The following is a 25928-nucleotide window of genomic DNA, read 5'->3' as shown; positions in this document are numbered from 1 at the left end:
AATTAGGGATGGGTCGAAGAGTAGATTTCTCGAATTCGAATATCGAATTCGAATATTAAATCATTGCTCGAATATTCGAATACCTCGAATTTCGAATACCTTGAATACTAAACGATGAATGTGAAAATGCTTGACTAGGTCGCCTATGCAGCAGGAAACCCAAGATTTTGGCGAGTAATTGTGATTGCCTTTAAAGGATTCAAACAGGAATTTAGCTGATTAATGGAATATTTTAATTTTATGTAAACAATAGGGTAGTTTCCTTCATTAAAGAAAACGAAAGGTATTGATTGTGATTCGTTACCCACCATTAGTGTATTCATAATATACAAATTATTTCGTTCTAGAAATACCGGTTTAGACTAATGACAATGTTCAATTTTACCTCATTTGAAAAAGGCCAGATTGGCGCCTATGCGATGCCACTCCACGTGACATCACAGGGACCTAGTTTCTACACGAGAGGATCGGAGTTTTACATCGTCTGAGGTTACCAATGCATGCATGAGGCACAGAGCTCAGGGAAACATGTCTTAATAATCACACAGTCTGTTTGATAAGGTATTAATAATCCTTATTTAAGCCAAGCGCTACCAGCTAGCATGGTACTCGGCTACCTGCTAGCATCCTGTGTCGTAATAGCGCTCAGAGCCTCGCCCCAAGGTCACCTCACTTGCGGCAGCGGGAACCAGAACGACGTCACGCGGAGTTTTTCCTGGCATTCATACTTACCCGTCGCGTTTTCGCGCGCTTGAAAATTTTCACTTTTAATTTAATCGCGAAAAATAGATATCGTCTTATAAAACTCTAAAAGCGTTAAATACGTACTTCAGGAGTATTAATATTTCGATTTAGGCAATAAAAAATAATAGGAAACCACCCTATTTGAGCATTACGCCTCCGTCGTATTTCTTCTTCTTCCCGGTATTTATTTTCCTGCGCAAAATGCTTAAATAAAGTCAGAAATATGTCGTGTTTGGTCTTATTCTTTTTTAAATTACGCGCACATTACTAATATTTCAATCCAATAAAGGTGTAATAACAATTGCCGAAAGTCATTGTTAGACACCTTTCGGGCTAGTAGATGACTCATGCAGCAGTTGACCTCGAGAAAGGGGGAAATTCGAAGCGGGTAGGTAGAAAAAGGTCAGTGGGTGAGAAAAGGGGGTGGGTGCGAGACACGTTTTTATTTTTCTCGCGTAACTTGATATTTTTTGAAGCTAAAGTTTTTGTAATACAATCCCTGCGCGAGCTGGGATCTTTTGTTTGATTTCGGAGAAGAGGAAATCTTCAAGAGTGGGTGAGGCGAATGCTGAATGGAGGGGGATAGCAGATCGTGGGAAATGCGCCAATGTCACTATCCCACGGCACTGAGTTCCTCCCTATGGTAGTTTCATCTCCTGGGGAAGATTCAAAATAAGTGCCTGTCATTATTAGCCACAAAGGACACACGGCAAACACCTCCTCTCATTTTATCAAAAGATGGATGCGGGAAAATGGTCAGTGGGGAGAAAGAGGGAAGGGTGAAACACGATTCTATTATTTTCCGGTAACTTGATATTTTTTTCAAAGCTGAGGTCTTCGTAATACGATCCCTGCACGAGCCGGGACCTTTTTTTTGTTTTCGGGGAAGAGGAAATCGTCTGAGGGGGTGGGGCGAACGCTGAATGGATGGGGATAGCGGATCGTGGGAAATGTGCCAATGTTGCTATCCCACGGAACTGAGGTTCTCCTGATAGGGGACACCTGGGATTTTCGGATTTTTTTCATCCGATCAATTTCGGTTCCCCACGTCGAACTCTTTTCACCGCTCGAACCCGTGAATTTGATGTATTTCGTCAGCTTGCCTAAAACGGCGCTGCATGCACTAGACGACTAGAGTTCTCATTTTTCCGAGTCAACTACTAACGACGTGCGAGCGACAGTGTATGACGCGAAATTCAAAGTATTCGAGGTATTCGAGACGGTACCTTTAGCATAACTATTCGAGATCTCGAATATCGAATACTTTCTATTATTCGAGGCATTCGAGTATTCGCGGATACTATTCGCACATCTCTAGTTAAAATGGTAATGAGAGGGTCAAATGTATTCGTAAAACACCTTTCTTTCATGTTTAAAATGAACTAAACCTGTTTGTTGGGAAGGGTTGCATGCAAAATTTTCATTTATGTGGTTGTCAACAACTAGGTAAGGAAATGTAGCAAGGATATCACAGATGATATAATACTTTACACATGAGCCCATATTGAGGTCAGAATGCATTACCAATTTGAACAGGAATTTGACAATCCTATGCATTACGTGTTCGTGTTGTTAACTTGCTATCTATCCATAAGAGAGGTGGTGTCTGGCTTTCTTTTGTCCTGGAAGCACTGAATCGGAAGGTATGGTCTCCAACTAAATTTACGAGAGAATGTGCAAAGGGCTTTAGTCGGTGCTAAGCCAATATTTAAGCATCAAACAGTGGAGTAGAAGCAGTGGCCGGGACTAGACAGTCAGCAGTGATGACAAAGATGAAAGTGAGGAGTAGTATCTTATACATAGGGCTCTAGTTACCACCAATTTATTTTGCAAGCTACTCGTAATGAAGAGGCACCTCTAACTCAAATGATTGACTTTCTTGTACCAATCCTACCCGTTCCCCCACTCCGAGAGATCTTTCTTTCCAAAACCTTTGTTTACCCTCTCCTACAGCCTTTTGCCCATCTTCCTGACACCCACCTTACGCATCCCAAACCCCCCTCCACCAGCATTTCTCCGCTTCCTTAGCATTTCCTGGTTAGCCCTTGAGTGCATCGTAAAAAACAAGGCCCCTTCTTCCCCCCATCCCACTGCACCTCTCTTTATTCATATCAGCAATGCATAAGTGAATCTTCAATTTTAAAGTTGAAATCTTAGTTGAACAGTACTTTCTTAATTGAAATTTTTAAAATCAATTTACATTAAAATTTTAAAAATCTATATAGATATATAAAAGAGGGTGTCTGTTTGTCTCTCCGACATGCATTTCTACACGGCAGAACGAATTGTGACTTAAGTTAGTGCATAGGTGCATTTCATACTCCTGAACCCTGTAGGGTTACTTTTGGTTATGTCTGACATGTATTTTGCGTTGTTTTATCTTTATTGTTTGTTACCTCACATCACACAACCTCTGTGGTTGGATATCCTACCAGATAGGAACAATTTTGGACATGCTCAAAGAAAAAATCCTATTAATATTAAAGTATTCCACTGATTAGAATAGGTTTCCATGGAGTACTTCAGAAGCATTCTGGGAGCCTCCCCTTCCATCAAGCACTTCCCTCTTCAATAGGGTAGTTTCCTTCATCAAAGAAAACGAAAGGCATTGATTGCGATTCGTTACCCACCATTAGTGTATTCATAATATACAAATTATTTTGTCTTAGAAATACCGGTTTAGACGAATGGCAATGGTCCATTTTTATCCTCATTTGAAAAGGGCCAGATTAGCGCCCATGCGATGCCACTCCACGTGACGTCACAGGGACCTAGTTTCTATAGGAGAAGATACGAGTTATACATCGTCAGAGGTTACCAATGCATGTATGAGGCGCAGAGCTCAGGGAAACATGTCTCAATAATCACTTATTAAAACTGGCTAAGGTCGGAAAGTTTTCTTCGTTTGATAAGGTATTAATAATCCTTATTTAAGCCAAGCGCTACCAGCCAGCAGGGTACTCAGCTACCCGCTAGCAGCCTGCGTTGTATCAGTGCTAAGCCTCGCCTCAAGGTCACCTCACAGGGCGGCAGCGGGAACCAGAAATACATCGTACGGAGAGATTTCCCGGCATTCATACTTACACGTCGCATTTTTGCGCGCTTGAAAATTTTCACTTTTCATTTAATAGCGAAAAATAGATATCGTCATTTAAAAATCTAAAAGCGTGAAATACGTACTCCAGGAGTAATAATCTTTCGATTTAGGCAATAAAAAAATAATAGGAAACCACCCTATTCCCAGTACGGCCAGCCCCCTTCATTCTATCTAAAAATCCTATTCTCTTCCTCCCTCATTTACCTCGCATTCTACCCTCTAATGCCCTTTTCAACATCCCCTCCCAGCTAAGTCCTCCAAAAATCCAATATGATCATGAAATCCAAGTTTCCCACTTCACTGGGTACTATCTTTCCCAAATAACGTTGAATGGCCTGCTAGTAAGTAATAAAGAGAACATATTTTAAAAGTCTTTCCATACTAATGTTAGTCTTCCACAAGCTCTGTGCTTTCAGTCTGCAGGACCATGTCCCACCCCCGCAAGTCGAATCATGTTTCCATACCAAGCAGTTTCTGACTAGGCAATTAAGTTATATGATAGTAACTGTGAGTCCCAATGTCATCAGGTACAATAGGGAAAATTTCAGCAATGAGTGGGAAACAGTTTCAGCAGATGAAGACAAACTATTCATCAAAAAATATGTTTCCCACCAAGCACACCTTGGAAATATTATAGACTGTGGGTGCTCCTGGATTAGAGGTACTCAAATATATAAACCACTTCTAAAGTAGCCAAATTCCTCGCTGCACAGAGATAGCCTAGAGCTCCGTTGATGGGAAGGGGGGTGAGGATGATGGTTAGTGCTGCTGTTCCTGTGGCTTTCACTTCCATGGTGGGAGAGTTGAGAGAATTACAATAACCACCTAATCTAATACCTCAATGGGATCCGAAAAAATGTGGTAAATATAAAGACAGAAGAACTTTAAAACTAGCAAATGTAATTAAATCAGCAGTGATTCATTCATGCTTGAATTTCCATGACACATGCCTCAAACTCAAGAATTCAAGTACTTGCCTCAAATTCAGGAAATTTGTCATCTTTTCGAGGCCGGGTAGCTTGTAGAATTCTCCATATAAATGCTGCCTCATCTACATATATCTCAAGCAAATCTCCTTCAATCATAAGCTCTTCCAAAGTTCTCTGTCCACTTTCTGTTAAAGTTAATACTGGTGGTTCCAACTGCCGCGGTACCAATGGTGACTTCCGGCTGTGCTTTTTCCCTTTCCCGTTCTCCATGGATTTTGATGCTAAAATATATAACATAGTAACAAAATAACTTGGATTACTAGTATACTACATGCTTCCATTTAACACCTCAAAATTAAAAATATATTAATACAAAAATATGACTCAGTAGCATAGATTCTACGTGAAACATCATCCCTAATTACAGTATTATCTCATTTACCCAAACGCATTTTTTCCCTTTTAATGGAGGTAAAAAAAAAGGGTCACACACAAGGATGCACAGGTCATCTGAGCTTATATATTTTCAATGGAATTGATACCATATATACATAATTATGATAGAATCTGCAAGCTCCAATGCAGCAATTACATTGTCCCTTTTACCTAGCTCTGCCTGTCGTGGCCCACCATAATGAATGACAGCAGTTACGATTACAGTTACATTTACCTTCACCTCCGTTCATTCATATTTGCTTGGCACCTGTATACCACATCACCCTTGACTGATATGCTATTCCCCAATTTCCTTAGAATTTTCAAATAATTCAAAAATCATAGACAATAAATGCTTTAGCAGATTTATCCGTAAGTCACTACCATGATAATCATACCTGTTGAATAGGCATGCTCAGTGTTACTGTAAGGAGCATTGCCATCCTTTGCTGGATCACCACATCCAGGGGACGTTTCCGGCTGTTCTTCTTCATTTGAGACATATTGCTAAAAAAAATAAACATACATATTACAAAAATTCACAAATACATTATTGCAGCAGGAAGTTTACTACTGCCCAACCTAACGACTTCATGAGTTGATGAATTTCTGTTCAATGTAAATTATTTTTCTCTAAGGGTTTACGCACAACTTGAAATTTGAGTTACGTTGGTGCAGCAGTAATTGATATATTAACTGCATGCAAATTGATAAAAGGTTAATTTACTAAGAGCGAATATATACATATTTTATAAATCGATAAGAAAATATATTTAAAATTTTATACTTCAATGGAGTATTTGCACTTTTATGGTGAAGCCTGTTAAAAATATCAGTTCGGTTTAATTAAGCAAAATTCCAATTCCTACAGTCGTACGACCATGGGTGAATTTGTTATTAACAAATAAACATTCCAAAATGAATGCTGCACTTAAAACACTGCCGCCATGTCAGAGGGCTTGTGACGTCAATCCCCATACTCAACTGACTGTAGTTCCTGCTGGTGCCTGCGATTGACGGATATCTTGTTTACTGTGCTGAGTATTGAGTGCTACACGTACAATGTATTAATTTTGGAGAGTGAGTGGTGCAAACCATGCGTATTTCATGATTTTGAGTACCTACTGCTTTACATTGTATTCTTCTTAAGGTGCATATACTGATAGTATGTGGGTTTTGGAAATTTATAAGTTACTTTTTTCACAAAAATTGAGTCTTGAACAAATATTTATGTGCAGTTTATACCTGCTTCCATTAATTATTTTTTGTTTACATGAATTTACCGTTCTTCATTTATAATGAAAGTATTTCATTAACAATTCTTAATCTACCACAAACATAAATAAGGAATAGAAAAAGATAATAAATTAAAATATTTAACCTAAATGGTTGTAGCAGTGCTATTATATGAAGATGGTTGTGATATGAGCAGTAGAAGTCTGATAAAAAAACAGACCTAATGGAACTGAAATGGAAAATACCGATGATCTCATTTATTTTACAGTTGGAGGAAGATGCTGAAAATTACATGAGGTGGAAGATTATGGGAGGGCAACTCAGGATAAAGAAAGGTGTACTGCCCTACATCTTTAAGTGCCAGGCCAGACCTTCAGATGTACCTTCTGCAGTGAGAGCAGTAATCAAGAAGAGAGAGAGACTACGACTACTTTCTGATTCTTTTCACCAGGATAACATTAATGCTGGGTAAAATTCAGAACCTGTTTGCCATCCTGAAGTAGGCAGTGACAGTGAAAATATGGTCCTCCCATTGCATGAAATCTCCACGAATGACAATTGTAAAATGGATAAAGGAGTTCAGGTAGCTTGCCATTCCGGAGTAAAGGAACTCAAACTTCTGGCAGTCATGGCAATGATGTTGGTGCGTCACCTAATAAAGTCAGTCAAATTTCTCCCATAAAAAACCCCAATTTTAGTGAAAAGTGGGAGAATTCTGCTATCATGAACCAAATTAAAACAGGTTCTATTTTCCATCCATGCATTCGCACAAGTTGGGTGGTTACACGGTAAATTTTCGTGTTTATTCTCACATTCATACATTCAGACATTATATGTATGGGATAATGTACTGTGTATACAGGCCTTAAAGCAATGCTCATTAAAGCCTTATTAATCATACTTGTAAATTATTACATGCAATAAAATAAATGTTATCCATAAGATAACGATACTAATACAAGGATGAACTTACACTATGATCAGAGTTTGTCTGAGGAACATTTACATCTTCACTACAAATTCCACTCATCGATGAAATAGCTTGTACTCGACAGTGAAGTTCTGGATTATTAGCGGCTTTTTTGAGCTCAGTGCTAATAATTTTTTCAGTCTTTTCTCTAGCTGCGGCTTCATTTAATTTTTTTGACAGAACAGACAATTTAGCCAGAGCAGCAGTCAATTCCTCAGTGTCTAAAGCTTGCCGGGCTTTATCCTGAAGAAGAAAAAAAAAATTTCAATAACTTAAATGTACACATTCACTTCCATGACTTAAATTTTTCTTTGTTCTTGCTAGTTAAAAATGGTGTGAAATACACTATTAATAGCAGCAATCTACATTATACAGAATATACATGCACGTTTTTCTACAGGTAATATTCAACTGACCAAACCCTTGACATTTTCATGACGATAGATGTGTATATGACAAGGAAACCCTTAGTCAAACAGCAGAGCCAAGTGCCCCAGCTAAGGGAATGAACTAAGAAATTATATTCCTTGCATTCAATTATTATTTTTTTATGAAACTATGGCATGACATTCGAGAGAATTTTCTATAACACAAGTTTATACATTTATTTCCACACTTTCAAAAACAGCGCTATTTGGCCTCTACATCGGGGTTTTTTGATAACATTTAACAATCAAACTTGCACATAGACATCACTACTAACCTGCCAGTTCATCGTCCTTTCAGTTAAAATTTGTAGTGCTTCACCTTCAGGAATGCGAATGGGTAGATCTTGAAGTCCGACTAGAAGAGGTAGAATGGCATCAAGACGTGGCCTTCTACTCCTCATACAGCATGGACATAGGAATTTCTCACGCAACATTGCATGCGACAGCTGTGCCAGGGCTGTTTGCTGTTTTGTCCTATTAGGAACTTTGACCACAGGAACACAGCTTCCTAAAATACCAAAATGGAGATGATCGTAATGAAAATTAATATTATAAAATAGATTTTCTACGAGCAAGGTAGAAACTGTGATATAAATATTCTCACACAGCTAGGACCCCATTCAGGGCAATTAACCAAATGAATACACAAGAAATTCAAAACGTTTAAAATGAATTTCTTTACAGAACATTAACCCATTAGTGCACTGTATTTATAGGACAGGGATTTAATATATACATATATCTCTCTGAATTTGCAAAGGAGTCTGATGAAATACCAAAAATATGTTCCTTCAAGACTGACAACACTATTATTTCCTTATTTTGTTCCCATGATTGAGATATACTAACTCTTCTAGTTGTTGAAATTGTCTTTAAACATCAACTTTAACTAATACTAGTTCAAGTCATAAAAACTTCTGAAGGCATAACAAATTCATGACAAATCTTTAATGAGTTGAACAATAATATAAATATCACTCTTTGAATATATTCACAAATTCTTTTCTTTTGTGTTCCAAATAACAACAGTAAATTACAATCCCACATACATGCACAGCTTGAGGATAGGCAAATGCTGGTCATGGTTGTATAGACCAATCATTCATGGGACATATGTTTTCCCCTAGAATTCTTCAGCGTTCCTTTAAAAATTTGAAATAATCAAATAGACATGTATTAACTGGTAAGCATGATACTTAAATTAACTTCATGCCTTAAGTTTCGAGTAGACCTGTGCAATGATGAGTGGTTTATTTTTTAATTTTCTCAGATTCTTGATTTCAACCTCTTAAAATGCAATAAGGGCAGTAGAATCAATATGCTAAAAACATCTGGTCAAATGTTGAGCATTTAGTGCTGGCTCAAGACAACTACATGCAATAACAATTTATTTTCTAAAATGGAAAATATAGCATCATTTCTATGGCTTAAATCATAAGTTACAGCCAATATGAGCCAAAATTCACTCCATTTTTACATCTGATCTATGTTTGCGGAATTAAGCATTATAACATCGAACACAGCCACGCATTTCCCCCAAACACCATGCAGAGGGCTGCTAGCTGCACCCCCCGTCAACTGATTGGTCCTGTGACCCCTATTGCCTTATGGGCCAAGGAAGTAGTTTCTCATAGCCAGGTTGCAGGTTGAGGCTTTAAAACTCCATTTCATGATTTATGTAAGCCATAGATGTTGATGAACACTGCTTTGAATACTAGACAACTATAATTTTTAATGTTTTCTCAGAAATGTCTAAAAGTCATTGCATGAAAAGCATTACACATGCCACATCACCTTCTGGAAACCACGCAATTTTTGCAATTTTCAGTGGAAAAATATCTTCTCTCTTTTAATCCAACTTGGTGACCAGCAATTTTTTTGTACTATTGAAACCCTAGATTAATGATCTTATGTAAGCTTTTCGTAAAAACGACATTTACATCACAACTGCCACTGAGTCTCCTGCCCATTTTAAGCATTGTCACAAGTGCCCCCTGGATTTTAATGATTTTTTGATGTCACTTTCAAAACATATAGCAAGGTAAGCTAAGTTTTCTTACATCGGCCAATTAAATGAATTATGTACGCCATATTCTGAGATTCTCAATGAAATGGTAATCAATTTTTTCTTAGTAGAACCTCATTGACCCTTAGTTGCTGAAGATGCCAATATATACAGTAGACTCTTGCTTATACAAACAACCTTATTACGAAGTTAACGTAATTACGAAAAAAAACCAAAGGTCCCAACGAAAAGGCTTATATAATCTATAGCAAAAGACATGTTGTTACAAAATTTTCATTGTTATACACTTACGAACCTCAGTCCCAATGGTTACAAAATGAACTTTATTACGAAGTTCCACGAATAAGCAATGGCATTTACGTGGATATACACTATTCTATGTTTACATTCTCCTTAAGTGCTGTGCCCAAGAGTTACAATTATGGTTCTTTCTTCAGTAGGCAATACTTCAGTATACACCTCACATCATATAATAAGCTTCGTTTCTGTGGAATCACGGTGACCCACTCATTACTGCTCATAAATTGTGGTACAGTTAGTCCTCCTCCTACGCACATTTGGTTTACAAACTTTCAGCGATAAGAACATCGAAAAAATTCAAGCATGCCAGAAATTTCAAATTTGGCACCTTTCAAGTTAGCTGATGGATTGCGGTGTGGCATAGAGGATCTCACACTTTGGGCATAATCTGATCAAAGTATCATTTAATCCGGTGTGAATTAAGGAACTGTTCAGCATTTTGCCCGTTCTTCCTTTCTGCAGACAGCAATGTTTTTGGCTCTGGATGCTTTGCACGCCCAGCTAGATCAGTTCATCACAATCACGAGTTAACACACAATTGTGATGCAGTGTTGCATTCTGCAGGATAACAGCTCTCCTCGATGCCTTACATAGGTTTATCAACTTACAAGCATGGTCTCGGAATGCATCTTGGTCGTATATCCACAACTTACTGCATGCGGGATGATACCAACCCTCGATTGCATCATATTGCCTTGTTTTTATACATTTGCACAAAATTTAATCGTGTACATTATACACTTGACTCTGAAACTATTTCGCAGTGCAACTATTAGTACAGGAGATTGAAGAGACAAAAATTTTTGACAAAGTATGGTTTTATAATATCCCATAAGAAACCCATAATATCCCATACGAAACAATGTTTAAAAGTGAATATCGGCTCCTAGACCTCACAATTCCTACGCAAAAAAATGTAGCTTATCATACCTGGGGCATTTTTTACGATGGGAATGCCAAACTATGGCATAAATACGAGTTCCTGTCTCCATCAACGACAACAGCAGCAGTGACGTAAATCCTTCTCCATTTTTGTACCTTCCCGCATTTTCTTTCCGGCTTCGCTATGGTCACAGAGTACTCTGTGCTATGGTGGTCGCCCGAGCGAGCGTCGCCTGAGCATCATTATCGCTGAAACATCGTCACAGTTACAGGAACCAAAATTATTGTGAACACGGCAAAAAAAGTGACGACAAAAACTCCGAGTTCTACATGGAAAAATTCCTTGAAATCACTTTTCAGGTTCCTGAAAACCATTATTTCAAGTAAAGCCTTGCGCACCTACCTAAGAATTCATTTTGAAGAAAATTTGCTAAAATCGTAATCGCAATTATCATTAAACACACCGTTTTACACTTCGTTTAGACTGACTGTATTACCGCCCACAAAACGAAGAACCTGCAACGCCCGCCGCTTCGCATTTTTTCTCGCGCTCTATTTAAAAGACTTGATGTTATCACGAAGCGAAGGAGCGATAAACGAATGACGATCTCAAAACTTTCGTGACGTTATCGCGAAATGACGTTAAACGGGGTGACGTAGAACGAGGACTCACTGTAATGGCTGATGCATTCTTGTATCAGGATTGAGCATTCTAGGCGTGAAAACAGAAATTGCTGTGAGAGAGTAAGGGTAATCAACCTGATATTTTTAGCTTGCTGATTCTACCCCGATTGCAAATTTTAGGAGGCTGAAATCAAGCATACAAGAAAAATCAAAAAACAAGCCACACCTTACTCTGCAAGAAACTCAAAATTCAAGTTGACTCAAATTCCCCTCTCAGAAAGTATTGGGCCAGGTGACTATGCCTCTATGTGAGCAGTTACAAGAATCCAAAGATAATTATTATTACACTGGGGTATTGAGTAATGCATTTAAGTCTGATATAACTATAAGAGGAGGTGTTTCACTGCATACATAACAATAGCCTTAAGACAATTAGCATCAACAGCACAAATCAAGACAGCTTACCATGAAAATAATCTTTACACAGCTCGCACTGAAGCATTCCTTCTGAGAATTCCTTCTGGCAAATGCAATATGTTGCACTTCCATTGTCACTTAAACGCTTAGCCAAATTTTCAGCTCGTAATGCTTTCATAAGGTCCACCTCACCAGCCTCTACATTCTGAAACAAAGAGAGAAATTCAGTATTGCCTTTTTAAATAAAAAATATCATTGAAAAAGACCTTATTGTTCAATTCAAATCTTGGGTGCAGAGAGACAGGCCTATAATTTATGTCATGAGAATGTAACTCGGTAGTATCAATGCAAGGTTAAGATTACCAAGTTACATTTTTTTACCTAGAAAATCTGCATACAGGGTTCAAACCAACTTTCCAGTTTTGATTGGCCTTATTTCCAAATGAAATTTTTAAAATTTCTCTGACTTTATATTAATGCCAAAGCAGTCATATACAAGGATTTAAGGAGAAATTCAGAAAGGTGTACATCCACAAACTACCCTGCAAGCTACCTCCATAGATATGTGGCTGGGGTGTTAGAACACTCACAGCTGACTGACTCATCCAATCTTCAATCATTTTCTGTTTTTTCAATGCTTTAAAGTGATTTTACTTCGAGCTGTTTTTCCCCATTGAATGGTAACATTACAAAGTTATAAAAGAACACAAATAATTTTTATAAACAATAAAATCAGCAATATGGGTGGTGATTTGGAAGGCAAATGATGATACTTAGAGCTTTTATCTCAGTATTATGGCTTCAATCCTTGGCATTATAATGGTGAAATTATTATTATTACTATAAAATTACTGAGCAAACATCCTGATTCATGATTTCTAGTTAAAACTTAAACATACCAATCCAAGATACGATGACAGTGAAGAGTGATCAAACTTCATGGTACACGCAAATTTGATCAAAGAGATGTCCACCATGTCATACAATATTTCGTGGAAAGAAATAATTTCAATTTAAAATCACTATACATGCTCAGAAAATAATTACATTTCCTCATAAATTACTTGCCTGTGTCAACGTGCATCAACCTTGTCATGAATCATGTTTAGAGCATCATTTGTTTATGCTAACAACAAACCAGAACAGACACTTTTTAACTTGTACAGCTGAGCTTTAAGCCAACTTTTGCTCGTCTTAAATACACATTTCAATAGCAAGTATGAAAAACTAAAATTTATGATGAATTACAATAACCTTGAGCACAAACATTGCGATAAGTTTTTCTCCTCGTGCACTGTGATCAAGAGCATAAATTATTGTTCTTCCTTCAGTAGGATATACTCGGAATTCCCACAACATCTTATAATAAGGTTCATTCCAGTGGAATCATGATGACCCACTTACTCCAATTCATAAATTCGCCATACTCCAGAAGATATCAACCCTTGATTGCATCATGCAATGCCAAGGAGTTGGTGTTTTGCACGTGTATGTATTTGATGCCGGATGGTAATGACAATGGGAAGACAACAAGGAACTGCCGAATGAATTCGAAGGTCAAGAGATAGACAGTCGAAAAATATGTTTTCCTTAGGATTACTCACCAAGCAGATGAGTTCAAAGCCTAACGAGAATTTTTTAAGATACTATTTTGTAAGGAATTTACTCTTTAGTCGCAAAAAAATTCTAGTGAGCACCATTAATGCTTAATTTTGTTTCAATGATAAGAAGTCATTATAATAATGATAATAACAAATAATTTTATTACTCCACACACAAATTACATGACAATAGCAATTGAGTAATAATTGAGTAATTTTAGGTAGCCGCAAAGGATAACCTGTTTGAGGCAACCATCCAAAATAATAATACATTATGCTTTACACATAGTGTAGCTCATTTTGTGTTACATTGATAATCTATACTAACAAAGCTTAAGTGCCTACATGAAAAAAACAACTTAAGTAGTATTTATAATTCATTTACGTCAATATTTTATAACAATTATTGTTCTACACTTTCTTTAGTGAGAAGCCAAGAATGTGCATTTTGCAAAAACTTTTTCAAAGACTGAAATAAAGCATGACTGGGGTAACAAATTAAAAACCTTTTGTCCTACATACAAAAAACATCTTTTGAACAAAGTCAAATTTGGTTGTGGTTTAAGGGCACACTTATTTTACGCAGGGTAAAAGGAGAAGCAGGGACTGAAATATTTAAGAGTTGCTACTTCTAGCATAAAAACATTGTAGGACCTTATAAATATATAGATGCCTCAACGGAAGCAAACGCAAATGAAGGGAAGAATCTTTCAAATCCGTCCTTTTTCAAAATAATACGTACAATTCTTTAAAAAAAAAAGGCAGGTTTCAAGGGGTTTAAATATGTGCCACCCCAACAAAAAATGCCATAGCTTAGTCTGGTATGTACTAAGGCATTATAAATTATCTTTAGAAAGCTTTCAGGACATTTATTTCTGATGAAATAAAAATTTGCCAATGTGTGACGCATAACATTTGTGAGACTGTTGATATGTTGATTCCAATTTAAGGAATCGTCAATTGTTACCCCCAAGTACTTAATACTGGAAACCCGTTCAATGGGTAACAGCTATTGCATAAAGTTATAGGACAATTTTCTTCATGATAATATAAAACCCAATCAAATTTGTACCCGTTACGTAATTTATAACATATAGTGGAACCTCGTTAACGCGAGTACGGGCTATAGCGACACCCCCGCTATTACGAGAGATAGCCGATGCACGGTCCAATTGACCCTATAAAAAGCGTGTTAAAAAATTTGTTTTTGCGATGCCCTTTTGGTGTTGGCTCTCGCCATAGCGAGGGTTTCACCGCCGGAAAAACTTACATCAAGACTCCTTAATCTCTGTAATTGCTAGCAATCTGTTACAAATGAAGTTAATGGAGTGCTCGGTCTCAAATTCATGTAGTAAACTGTCGTTCGATAAATGAGTAGTTCATTTTGGTGAAAGTATTGTGGCATAAACTTTCGCGAATACTTGATCTTATTTTGTTCCTCGGGCGGCAGAAAGCAGTCAGCAGCATATCCGCACGTCCGTGAGTTGTGTGAATAGAAAGCATTTGATGGCAGACACCATGGCCAAAAAAACACCAAACACGTCTAAGCAAGAAAATAAAAATAAAAGAGTAACATGAGAGTGTCGAAATTAATTTATCTTCCTACTTGCTCTTCACAATAAAAAAAAAAAAGCGCCCAAGGAATGCAAACTATGTAGAGTTAGAAGGAGCTTTGTTCGGGTGGTTTTGCCCACTTCAATCTGCGGGAACTTCTGAGAAAGGGGCTACGCCTAAGCCTGAAGCGGAGTATTTCAGGGATAGATTGCGAATCGAGAACGTCAAGAGTTTGGAAGGTTGATTATACTAATGCAAAGCACCTAAGCGTTATCTCTCGTCATAATTGCTGGTGATGCCTGCGGTGTAAACCCGAAATCGTGGAAGAAAGGACTCCGATCATAAGTATCTTAAGGAGTATTCCACGCGTGATATAACAAAAAAACGGAACTTTTTTTACATACTACTCCCCGACAAAATCCTTAGAGTACGAGTATGTAGTGCGCCTTAGCGATGATGTGGGATGTACGATGCAATGATACTCATCGTGACACTCCCTTGAATGGGACGCTTCATTCACTGATGCATAAATTTAAAATTTTGGATCCACATTTGATGCCTTCTGCAAATTTGGATCCTAAGTATCCGATGATGGGCAATATCCGCAGATATTTGGATCCAAGGTATCCGATCCGACCATCCACAGTTTTGACAAATACATTATGTCTTCGTAATATTCACAAAAAGTGAGAAAGAGTTTACCGTCAAGAATTAACTTCATTATAAGGAGGATTTTGTTACATAACCATTTACAGAAGGCAGGACGTTAAAATTAGAAAGGCCTTTCCTCATGTAGTATGACAAGAACTTCTTCATCAGCAGGGGTTACTCAAGTGTTTTTTTAATAAGTGAGCTCAGCAGTAAATGAATATGAATCAAGAATTTCAAAACCTTAATAAGCACTGCACAGTAAGTGAAACTACCATATTTATCTGAACGTAGTCCCCCCTTTTTTCCAAAAATTCCTTTGGTAAAAGTAAAGGGGGGACTATATTCAATCATATTTTTTAAATGTTTTCCCAAAACAGAGTCCTCAAAATTAGGGGGGGGGGACTATATTCAGAAGGGGGACTATATTCAGAGAAATACGGTACATGAGGTAGATGAAATATAATATGAAATTTTGGAGCACATAAAACTGAACCAGATTTTGAAAATTATTCTTTCAGGTAAACTAACCTTGAAGGCTGTTACAAGGTCCTCAGGTGACAAAGGTTCATCCACAGGTACTAAAGGAGGTATAGCTTGAGTTGAACTTGAGTCATCTCTACATCGCCTTTTTCTGGATCTGAATGTACTTATTCCAACTTTCCTTCTAGGGCATAATGCCTGAAAATAAAAACAGTATGTTCACAAAGCGACAGAATCATATAATTTATGAATATTGCAAAAAAGTACTCTTATATCGTATGCAATATAGAAATAGCCAATATTGTTACCACTATGTATTTTTTTAACTAGTGAATTTAGCAATATCTATCTATTATTGCACACTAGGGATGAGAAGGATCCATATTCATAAGGAATTTGAGCATTCCTGAAGCTCAAGTTAGAAATGATGTCTTGAAAAACCACTTTTTGTAACACATATTATTTAGAGTAATTCCAAATTACAACCACGAAATTGAAAACTAATGCCTCCATTAATGCAATTTTGGTCACTGTATTTTAGCACATAATATTTCCAAACAAGATAATTAAACGTCTCATTTGCCACCAAATATTTGGAAAAATGATGACTTTAAGAGATTAAATCAATGAATATGAAAATATGAAAGAGATTGACCTTTCCACCATAATTTCTGAATAAAATTTAAACATTTGTGTAACGATCTATGATATTTGATGATTGGTCTCATCTAATCCATGAAATGAAGTTTAGTGTCTCTAAGTTGTAGACCCTTGGCACTTAGAAGGGGCAAAAATTGTTTCTTAGGCAACCTGTGGCACAGATTCGCCATGGGAAAATAAGGTTTTAAAGCAAATATTTAAAAACACAAAGTATTATTTTTTAATTTGAGGGGTTCCTGTTCTTTACAGAGTTAATTAATATGTACTACTTCCAGACATCAACACAGGAAGAATGTCTTGCAGGCAATGATTCAAAAATTCCCTCATATTAAATATTCAGCACGTAATCCATCTTTTTCTTTAAATTCATCCGCCACTTCAATTTATTTTGTGAATTCTAAATTTATGAATTCCAAAAAATTAGGTAGTCCAAAACAGGAGCAGGGCTGGCTGCACTTTCACATTGGTATCAACTCAGGGCGTCCAAATTTTTCTAGCTGTAAACTTTACAAGAATATGACTGTACAGCAGACTCATGATTTTCCACCAGCAGTTTATCCCTGTTGCGGATTATCCATGGATGAGTCCACACCCCTACAATGTTTTCTCCGAACTTCATAAAAAATAAAATCGGATGCAAATCCACCAGGATATTTGCATTTTCATGCAACGCTACGCCGAGCTAATAATTTCCATAAGAATCCTCTTTGCAAAATTTTTTTTACTTGCTGACAAGGAATGTTTCAACTTTAATTGGACATCTGCTCTAGCATTGCAGATGACGATCAGCAGCAAGAAAACACTCTTGATTAATTTTAGAAGATTTTACAATAGTTAACCAACTGTAAATTTAAAAAAGTTATCTGCAACCCTGAATTGTATACTTCATATCATAAATGCACAATTATTGCCATGGCCTCACATGCGGTTGAATACAGCCTAAGGGAACCGGAGAATTTGTTGCACTCGGGCATGTTTACCCTGTGACAAGTGAAGGTCAAACTGGAAAGGAAGGGAATAGTAAAAGTGAAGGCAGCAGGGGAAGTGCAAGTAGAGATAGCATGAGTCATAGCTAGGCACTCGCCTGCGTACACAATTTGCCATAAGATTTTGGAAAGAAGGCTTCTGCGGAGTGGTGTTGATGATTGGCTGCTTTCAGGTTCTCTCCCGCATCTGTTCATCCCAGGCGACGACATGTTTCGCAAATGTTGCCATTTGCTTCTTCAGGTCCAAAGTGACCTGACCTTTGGACCTGAAGGAGCAAACTGCAGCGTTGACCTGACCATCACCTGAGATGAACAGATGCAGGAGAGAACCTGAAAGCAGCCAATCATCAATTTGCCATAAGTCCTGGTCTCCTATCACCACTGCTGCATGATGGCGTGATTGCACGCCCCTTGCCTTCACAGGAGTTCCATGTTCCTGTTTTCCAAGCATCGTAGTGTGTGATCGCTTAGTGATCACAGATCCACTTCCTGCAGCAGTCGCATCCCAGGCAACTTGTGCGAGACCCCACTACGTGGCGTGGCATTCTGATGTCACACGGTGGTTTCGAAGCATTCGTGCAAATCACTTTTCTGTATCCGTGATCTTGCAGCCATGGGAGTGGTTTTCGGAAACCATGTATTACAAGAAGCGATAGGAATACAAGTAAAATCACGTTATTGCCGCTAAAAAGATAGTGGTCAGGAAAAGAAAGCTCTACATATAATAATGTTAATAAAATAATCAATACCTCAAGAAGAGTATAATGCGCATGTTTCCTCAAGAAGGTAGTTTCAGCCTTGTCCAACCAAATCTTAGCTTTACTGATGAGAATGTCCATGTCACGAATCACATCCAACTTCACAAGCATTGGCCGACCAACTGAAGCCAATTTGTCAAGCGTTTGCATGTAGGGGTAAAACGGGGACTCCTGGAAATAACAAAATAATTAATACTACTAATGCTATAACACACCTAATTGACCCAAAAAAAGTTAAATATCTCATAACAATAATGTCTTAAATGACAGGAATGGACGACAGGACTAAATCTGATGATTGAAAAAGATATTGGGGACCCTGCAAATCTCACAATGCCATATAGACATAACGAAATAAGAGGATCAGATTAGCGATACTTTTAAATATCCCAGAAAAGGAGGAAAACAATCATCACATGGTTTAGGTATCACTCAGCAACATCAAAGTAGCCATGAAATGGCCAGGTGGTGTTGCTGAGTATATACACATCCAACCCATTACTGAGTACATACATACCATCACTACAAAGCTTCAGATTAGCATATAAAATTTTTGAAAAACATCTTTCATTTAAAGAGAGAATTGAACTCCAACCCAACCATATAGAATATATAGCCTCATTTATAGTTTCAGGTTAGCATTGAAGGTAACATGAAACAACTGAAACCTCACTTTGAAAATACACAGACTCCCGATTATCTGGCTGCAGTTTATCCCTGTTGAGGCTTATTATCCGTGCATGAGTTTTACACTTTTTCAATGTTTTCTGCCATCTTTAAAAATAATAAAAACGACGCAGAAGCACCAGGATATTTGCATTTTAATTCTAGGCTACGCCGCACTAATTAATTATATTAAAATTCCCTTCGTAAAATGGAATTATTTTATTTACTTGCTGATAAGGAATGTTTCAAGTCTACTTGGACGTCTGCTCTAGCAGTGTTGACGACGATCAGCGGTGGGAAAAAATTCTTGATTAATTTTTAAAGAGTCTTCAATGTTTAACTAATTGTAAATTGGGAAAAATGTTATTAACGATCTTTAACTGTGTATTTCATTTCTCAATTATTGCCCTGGACTCACATGCGGTTGAATACGGCCCAAGGGAACCAGAGATTTTGTCGCACTTGGGGATGTTTACGCCGCGACGAGTCAAGGTCTAGAGAGAAAGGGAATAGTAGAAGTGAAGGCAATGAACAGAAACGCCGACTTACAAAAGATATTGGGGGGGGCGCAAACCGTGGATCTTGCCCTGGGAAATTTTTTAAGTAGTGAGTTTTAAGTTTTTTAAGCACTTTAGAAGAGTCGTATGATCAACATTAGAACCCTTATAACTAGAATCTCGATATCTGGACACTTCGGGGAAAATCAACAAGCCTGACAAATTTATTCCTCACACCCATAACGAATTTTTGAGGGGGCTCGGGCCTCCTCAAGCCCCATGGAGTCGGTGCCACTGGCAATGAAGGAAGTGGAAGTAGAGATAGCATGAGTCATAGTCGGGCACTCGCCTGTGTAGACAATTTTCCACAAGTCCCGGTTTCCTATAACCGCTGCTGTGCAATGGGGTGATTGTGTTCCCGTTGCCTTCACGGGAGTTCCGTGTTCGTGTTTTCCAAGCATCGCGGTGTGCGTTCGCATTCAGTAATCATGGATCCTAGACTCGCAGCAGTTACATCCCAGACAACTTGTGCCAGACGCGACTACAACGCGTGGTGCCCGACTGTAGTTTCCGTCATCGCACAGTGGATTTGAAGCATTTGTGGAAACCACTTTTCTGAATCTGTGATCTCACAGCCACGGATGTGTGGTTTTCGGAAACCAAGTACTACATGGAGCAGTAGGAATGCAAGTACAATCACGTCATCCCCACGAAAAAGATTGTGATCGGGAAAGGATAGCTCTTAATGATTCTGGAGAGCAAACTAAAATAGCAATGTGCATAAACAATATTTAATTGTTTGATTTACGTAAATAATGAAAATTAAATGATATTCAAGGGAAAGTTTGGATTATTCATGTTTTCCGATTATTCGTGCTGCCTCTCCCCATCATTAGCCGGGATAATAAGGAGTATGCTGTAATTGCAAGTTACAGACAAGAAAAACAGTTCAAAATAATGGTCAGTAAAAGTAAATAGTACCCATAAATAGGAGAATTTGTCAACTTGAATTTTCAACTCAACAAAATTCAAACTTGACCTCATAGAACTGGCCCTGAAGGCCACTTGGTCTATATTATCAGTATTAAATACTGCTTCTCTATCAAATTACGAAATGATACATCAAATGACATGAACTTACCTTAATGTCTTGTACTTTAGATAACCACTCATTAGCTTCCTTTACAATCCCTTCAACAACCAGGTAACTAGGTAAGTATCCTTTTATATCTCCAGCTTCTTTCAATAATCCTTCCCAATATGTTAGTTTTTGCTTGGTTCTGTAAATGTGATGTTATGTCATAAATATAAAGACAAAAGTAAATTAAATACATAAAGGGCGTATACTAAGACTAAAGGTGCCCTATAATTAAAAACAAAACTATACAAAGAAAGCTTACTCTTCATCCACACATGCAGTAACTTTCTTCTCCCAAGTTTCCATTTTGGTCAGACGCTCCTGCAATTGAGACATTACTGACTCAACATGAGGATGTGGAGGTAACTGACTACCCATTGAAATGAGGGTTCGAATAGACTCCAAAGTTGGACGGCTGTTATTCCGGTCCAAGATCTTTACTTCATCAAGCCAATTCACCTGCTCCAGTTTCTGGAAAAACAACATTCTCTTGTACACAAGACACAGATATCAAATATTTACATTCACAAATCAAAGCCATTAGCTATCCACTTGTCTGATATCTGGGAATAGAGGCAATCTGTTAGTAAATAAAATCTTTCAAAGAGATAAGGTTAGAGCAACATAATACTCAACAAAGAATGGTTTGATATAAGGTCAATTCGTTCAATTATCACAGTTATTGCTTAGTGACAACCACGTGACTGGAGACATTTCCAGAAGATTTCGCACACTCTAATTTGTTGTTGTAATGCTTTTGGATTCTCGCATCTATATCAACCTCAGGAAACATATTTTGAATACTTCTTAAGTTCATGTGCAACACAATGGCACTGAGAGCATCACCTAATGGACAAATGTAATAAAATGAGTAACGAATAACATTGCTGTAGCAAGGAGTGAAAAAAATGCATATGAGGAAATAAAGCTGTCTTCTCAATGCACAAACTACATCACTGGAGTTGGTTGTGTTCTATAACAATCTATTATAAATATGATGTGAGAAATAATTTATATGTGGGATGCAAAGATTGAAGATCTGGAATAAATTTCTATGCCTACAAAAACTCATAAAAGATGACTAGCAATTAAATTTTCCAAATGACTAATCAAATTGATTTGTTTTTTCTTTCCTCATTTAAGAAGATGAAATAAAGCCTGAGAGTTTCACCAATGCTACCAAACACTATATACCAGTGATGACATGTACCAATGAAAACTGTACTTAATCTATTGGAGACAGGAGCTAATTGCTTGAAATGCAACGTAGCACTAAATATGTACTCATCTAAAAAATACATAAATAACCAGGAAAACTTGTATTCATCTTTCACTTGATTCCATGCACAGCAGGGGGTGAGAAAATCATTTTCACCATTCTGATAATTTTGATCAGAATATTTGTTAATGAAATCATAAATAATAATTGTTTTTATACAATCATAATTATTTTTCAGCAAAAACATGTGAAAGACCTAATTATCTTAAACAAACATTTTTCGACCCTTCATGAACCTAGCAGCAGTGTACAGTGGAACCTCGTTAAAGCAAGTATGGGCTATTGCGAGATCCCCACTAATACAAGAGATAGCCGATGCACCGTCAATTGACCCTATAATAAGCATGTTAAAAAATTCGTCTTTGCGAGACCCTTTTGGTGTTAACACTCGCCATAGCGAGAGTTACCATCGCCGGAAAACCTTAACTAAGAGTCCCTTATCTCTGTAATTTCTTGCGATCTGTTAGAAATGAAGTTCACATGGGGTGCACAGTCTCAAATTCATGTGGTAAACTGTCGTTCGATAAATAAGTACATAGTTCATTTTGGTGAAAGTATTGTGGCATAAACTTTCGCGAATACTTGATCTTATTTTGTTCCTCGGGCGGCAGAAAGCAGTCAGCAGCATATCCGCACGTCCGTGAGTTGTGTGAATAGAAAGCATTTGATGGCAGACACCATGGCCAAAAAAACACCAAACACGTCTAAGCAAGAAAATAAAAATAAAAGAGTAACATGAGAGTGTCGAAATTAATTTATCTTCCTACTTGCTCTTCACAATAAAAAAAAAAAAGCGCCCAAGGAATGCAGACTATGTAGAGTTAGAAGGAGCTTTGTTCGGGTGGTTTTGCCCACTTCAATCTGCGGGAACTTCTGAGAAAGGGGCTACGCCTAAGCCTGAAGCGGAGTATTTCAGGGATAGATTGCGAATCGAGAACGTCAAGAGTTTGGAAGGTTGATTATACTAATGCAAAGCACCAAAGCGTTATCTCCCGTCATAATTGCTGGTGATGCCTGCGGTGTTAACCCGAAGTCGTGGAAGAAAGGACTCCGATCCTAAGTATCTTAAGAAGTATTCCTCGCGTGATATAACAGAGACCAAACGGAACTCTTTTACAACCTACTCCCCGACAAAACACTTGCAGTACGAGGTATTTCTAGCAATGATGCTTCTAAAGGTAGGTAGTGCACCTTAGTGATGATGTAGGATGTACGATGCAATGATACTCAGCGTGAATTGTCCGGATGGACGTATTTATTCTCTGTTACAGTTACAAGTAATAGTCACGATCACAATGTACTATTCACTAGGGTGAACTATTCGCGTCAGTGGTCGGAGTCGTACTGGCGCTCTCTTCCGTTACCTAAGTAACTGAGCATCCCCTGGTGGCCGCTGGAAGAACTCAGAGAACAACTGACTCTCGCTTGGTGCCATGTCGTATGCATTTGGCACCACCACAAAAGGCATATGTGAAGAGCTAATGCAGCGCTTTTAGTTTATTTAATTTAAAAAAATTCTGCATTCCTTTTACATGTTTCTCAGTCATTATTGAGAATGTTAACAGCATAGTATCTGCGTTATATTTTTTCGTGAAATAATATCACGTTAATATCTTTTCTAATATTACCTATTTTAATTCAAATCGTTTTTGTTGCAGTGGCATGGTAGTGTATTATTTCGAATACGTCGCGAGCCTAACACTCAAAAAGGAACTTTTTTTAACAACGGCAATTTTAATCACATCATTTTACATGCTTAGCAAACTTTTTGCCGTAGGTAATGAAGACATTACATTATATGATAGAAAAAGTTTTCCGAGGCAGGATCATTCAACAACCTTCCACCATTTTTTACTGCAGAAACAAATGCAATACGTTATTTCACTTAACTGCCGCTTAACGTACAGGAACAATAAACGTACACCAATGGAAGCATTTGAGGCATTAAATAACCGCGACACAGTTTTATCAGTTAATTTTTGAATTTTCAGTGGAAAATACCAAAATAATGGAATGATTATGTAAATGCACTAATTAAGTACATAGAAAAATGGCTTTGTTGGTAGTGCATTGGCATGATTGACAAAACAATGCTTTGAATGATTTTTTCGCTTTTCACATCGCCTTTCGTCTGGATTTATGCTTACGCTTATCAGATAGAAAATTTCCCTCCCTGTCGCTGCACCACTCCTGTTCCTGTATAACTGTTCGCAATAGATATATTGGCTATTATTTGCTCCACCTCCGGTAAAGCGACAATTCTCTATAGCGAGTGTTTATTGGAGCACCGTGGGGTCTCGTTTTATCGAGGTTGCACTGTATGTTACCAGGCTGTATCTCTGCTAGAAGTATCAAATTTTGAACTATTGACACAGAAACTGATGTATATTAAAATATTAGGGAAATCACTGAATTCAATGATAACTTTTCTCGAAGACACTACCCAGTTAAGTTTGACCTAAATGAAACATCGTAATAACAAAACTTTCTATACTTTCACACACAAATTTTGCAGGGGCTGCAGAAAACTGTTCTCAAATGACGAATTTTGTTATATCTGTGTTAGTTATATTGTGGTTCTTACGTACTTATGAACATCATTTGAGACAACTTCATTTATGTTCATCAAGTGGAAACCTAAAAAAATCTAATAAATAAGAATTTTTTCATTCACTCAGATAAAGTTCATGCTATCAACAATAATACTGTTTCAAAATTCGAGAAATATTTGTGGCCTTAATGATGAGTGTCTAGCAGCAAATGATTACATAATAAGGCTACAAAATATTTAAGAAAATTTTCATACATCTGTGAATAATTTTTTCTCCAACAAAGCATATCATTCTATACTATTCATGAAAACAGTCCCAAGCCATAATTACCTGTTTAAGCTTCCTAAATTCTGGTAACTCTATCGGTGCGAAGCTCATCGTGTTGATACATTTCTCCAGTTCTTTGCTATCTGGATGCTCCTCATTGAGAAGAATACGGCTTTCTTGTTGTAGCTTTAATGTTTGCTCCAGAGTTTCAATTATAATGTCAGAATTGGCAATTTCACATGGTAGATTCTTCAAATCATCAACCACTTCTTGGAATGATTCAAGACTAATTTGACTCTGATATTTCCCGGCCCTTATAAGAAAAATCACAACAATATTACACAAGTTTTCGCTAATTTCAAATTGTGATATACATTAAGGAAAGAGCAAGGAGATGATTAAATTAATGGATGTCAGAAATTAGGAACGCATCATTTAATTCATAATTTTAAACAAGTACAAAATGTTGACATTGATTCATGATGATTTCAAAACTTAAAACCTAAATGGAGTACTAAAAACTAGGTAAATTGAATTCAAGTGCAAAAATTCCACTGTGTAAAAATCATTCAATGATACCTGCAGTCAAAGCAGGACCCCTCTATTCTGGCGAAAGTGCTTAAAACAGTTCTATAATGAAGGCAGTGGTCAAAGTACTCTGAACAAGAATAGGGGATCTCACATGACTCTATGTAAAAGATGAATGAAGGAATGGAGTTTTCATTGGAATATTTGCCTTCAAAGTGCACTT

General features: G+C 37.4%; 1 protein-coding gene and 1 long non-coding RNA gene across 8 annotated transcripts in view; one reads left to right on the top strand and one right to left on the bottom strand.

The window, feature by feature from the left end:
- The window catches only part of LOC124171011, a 28593-nt gene extending 21252 nt beyond the window's left edge, over positions 1 to 7341 (top strand). The window contains exon 2 of the long non-coding RNA XR_006867624.1: positions 6710 to 7341. This is a non-coding gene — a long non-coding RNA (uncharacterized LOC124171011). The remainder of the gene's footprint in view (positions 1 to 6709) is intronic.
- Positions 1 to 25928, bottom strand: part of LOC124171009 (lysine-specific demethylase 5A) — a 131377-nt gene that overhangs the window by 71268 nt on the left and 34181 nt on the right. For all 7 annotated transcript variants that reach the window (XM_046550134.1, XM_046550136.1, XM_046550135.1 and 4 more), the window contains exons 17-26: positions 25241 to 25490; positions 21342 to 21550; positions 21083 to 21221; positions 18770 to 18949; positions 16423 to 16572; positions 12137 to 12293; positions 8115 to 8347; positions 7415 to 7654; positions 5604 to 5712; positions 4819 to 5051 (exon numbers count right to left, since the gene is read on the bottom strand). In XM_046550134.1, coding sequence (XP_046406090.1) covers positions 4819 to 5051; positions 5604 to 5712; positions 7415 to 7654; positions 8115 to 8347; positions 12137 to 12293; positions 16423 to 16572; positions 18770 to 18949; positions 21083 to 21221; positions 21342 to 21550; positions 25241 to 25490 — 1900 coding nt within the window. The remainder of the gene's footprint in view (positions 1 to 4818; positions 5052 to 5603; positions 5713 to 7414; positions 7655 to 8114; positions 8348 to 12136; positions 12294 to 16422; positions 16573 to 18769; positions 18950 to 21082; positions 21222 to 21341; positions 21551 to 25240; positions 25491 to 25928) is intronic.

The sequence above is a fragment of the Ischnura elegans genome, chromosome X, assembly GCF_921293095.1.
Source record: "Ischnura elegans chromosome X, ioIscEleg1.1, whole genome shotgun sequence".
NCBI lineage: Eukaryota > Metazoa > Arthropoda > Insecta > Odonata > Coenagrionidae > Ischnura > Ischnura elegans.
This window is presented reverse-complemented; position numbering and strand designations above follow the sequence as displayed.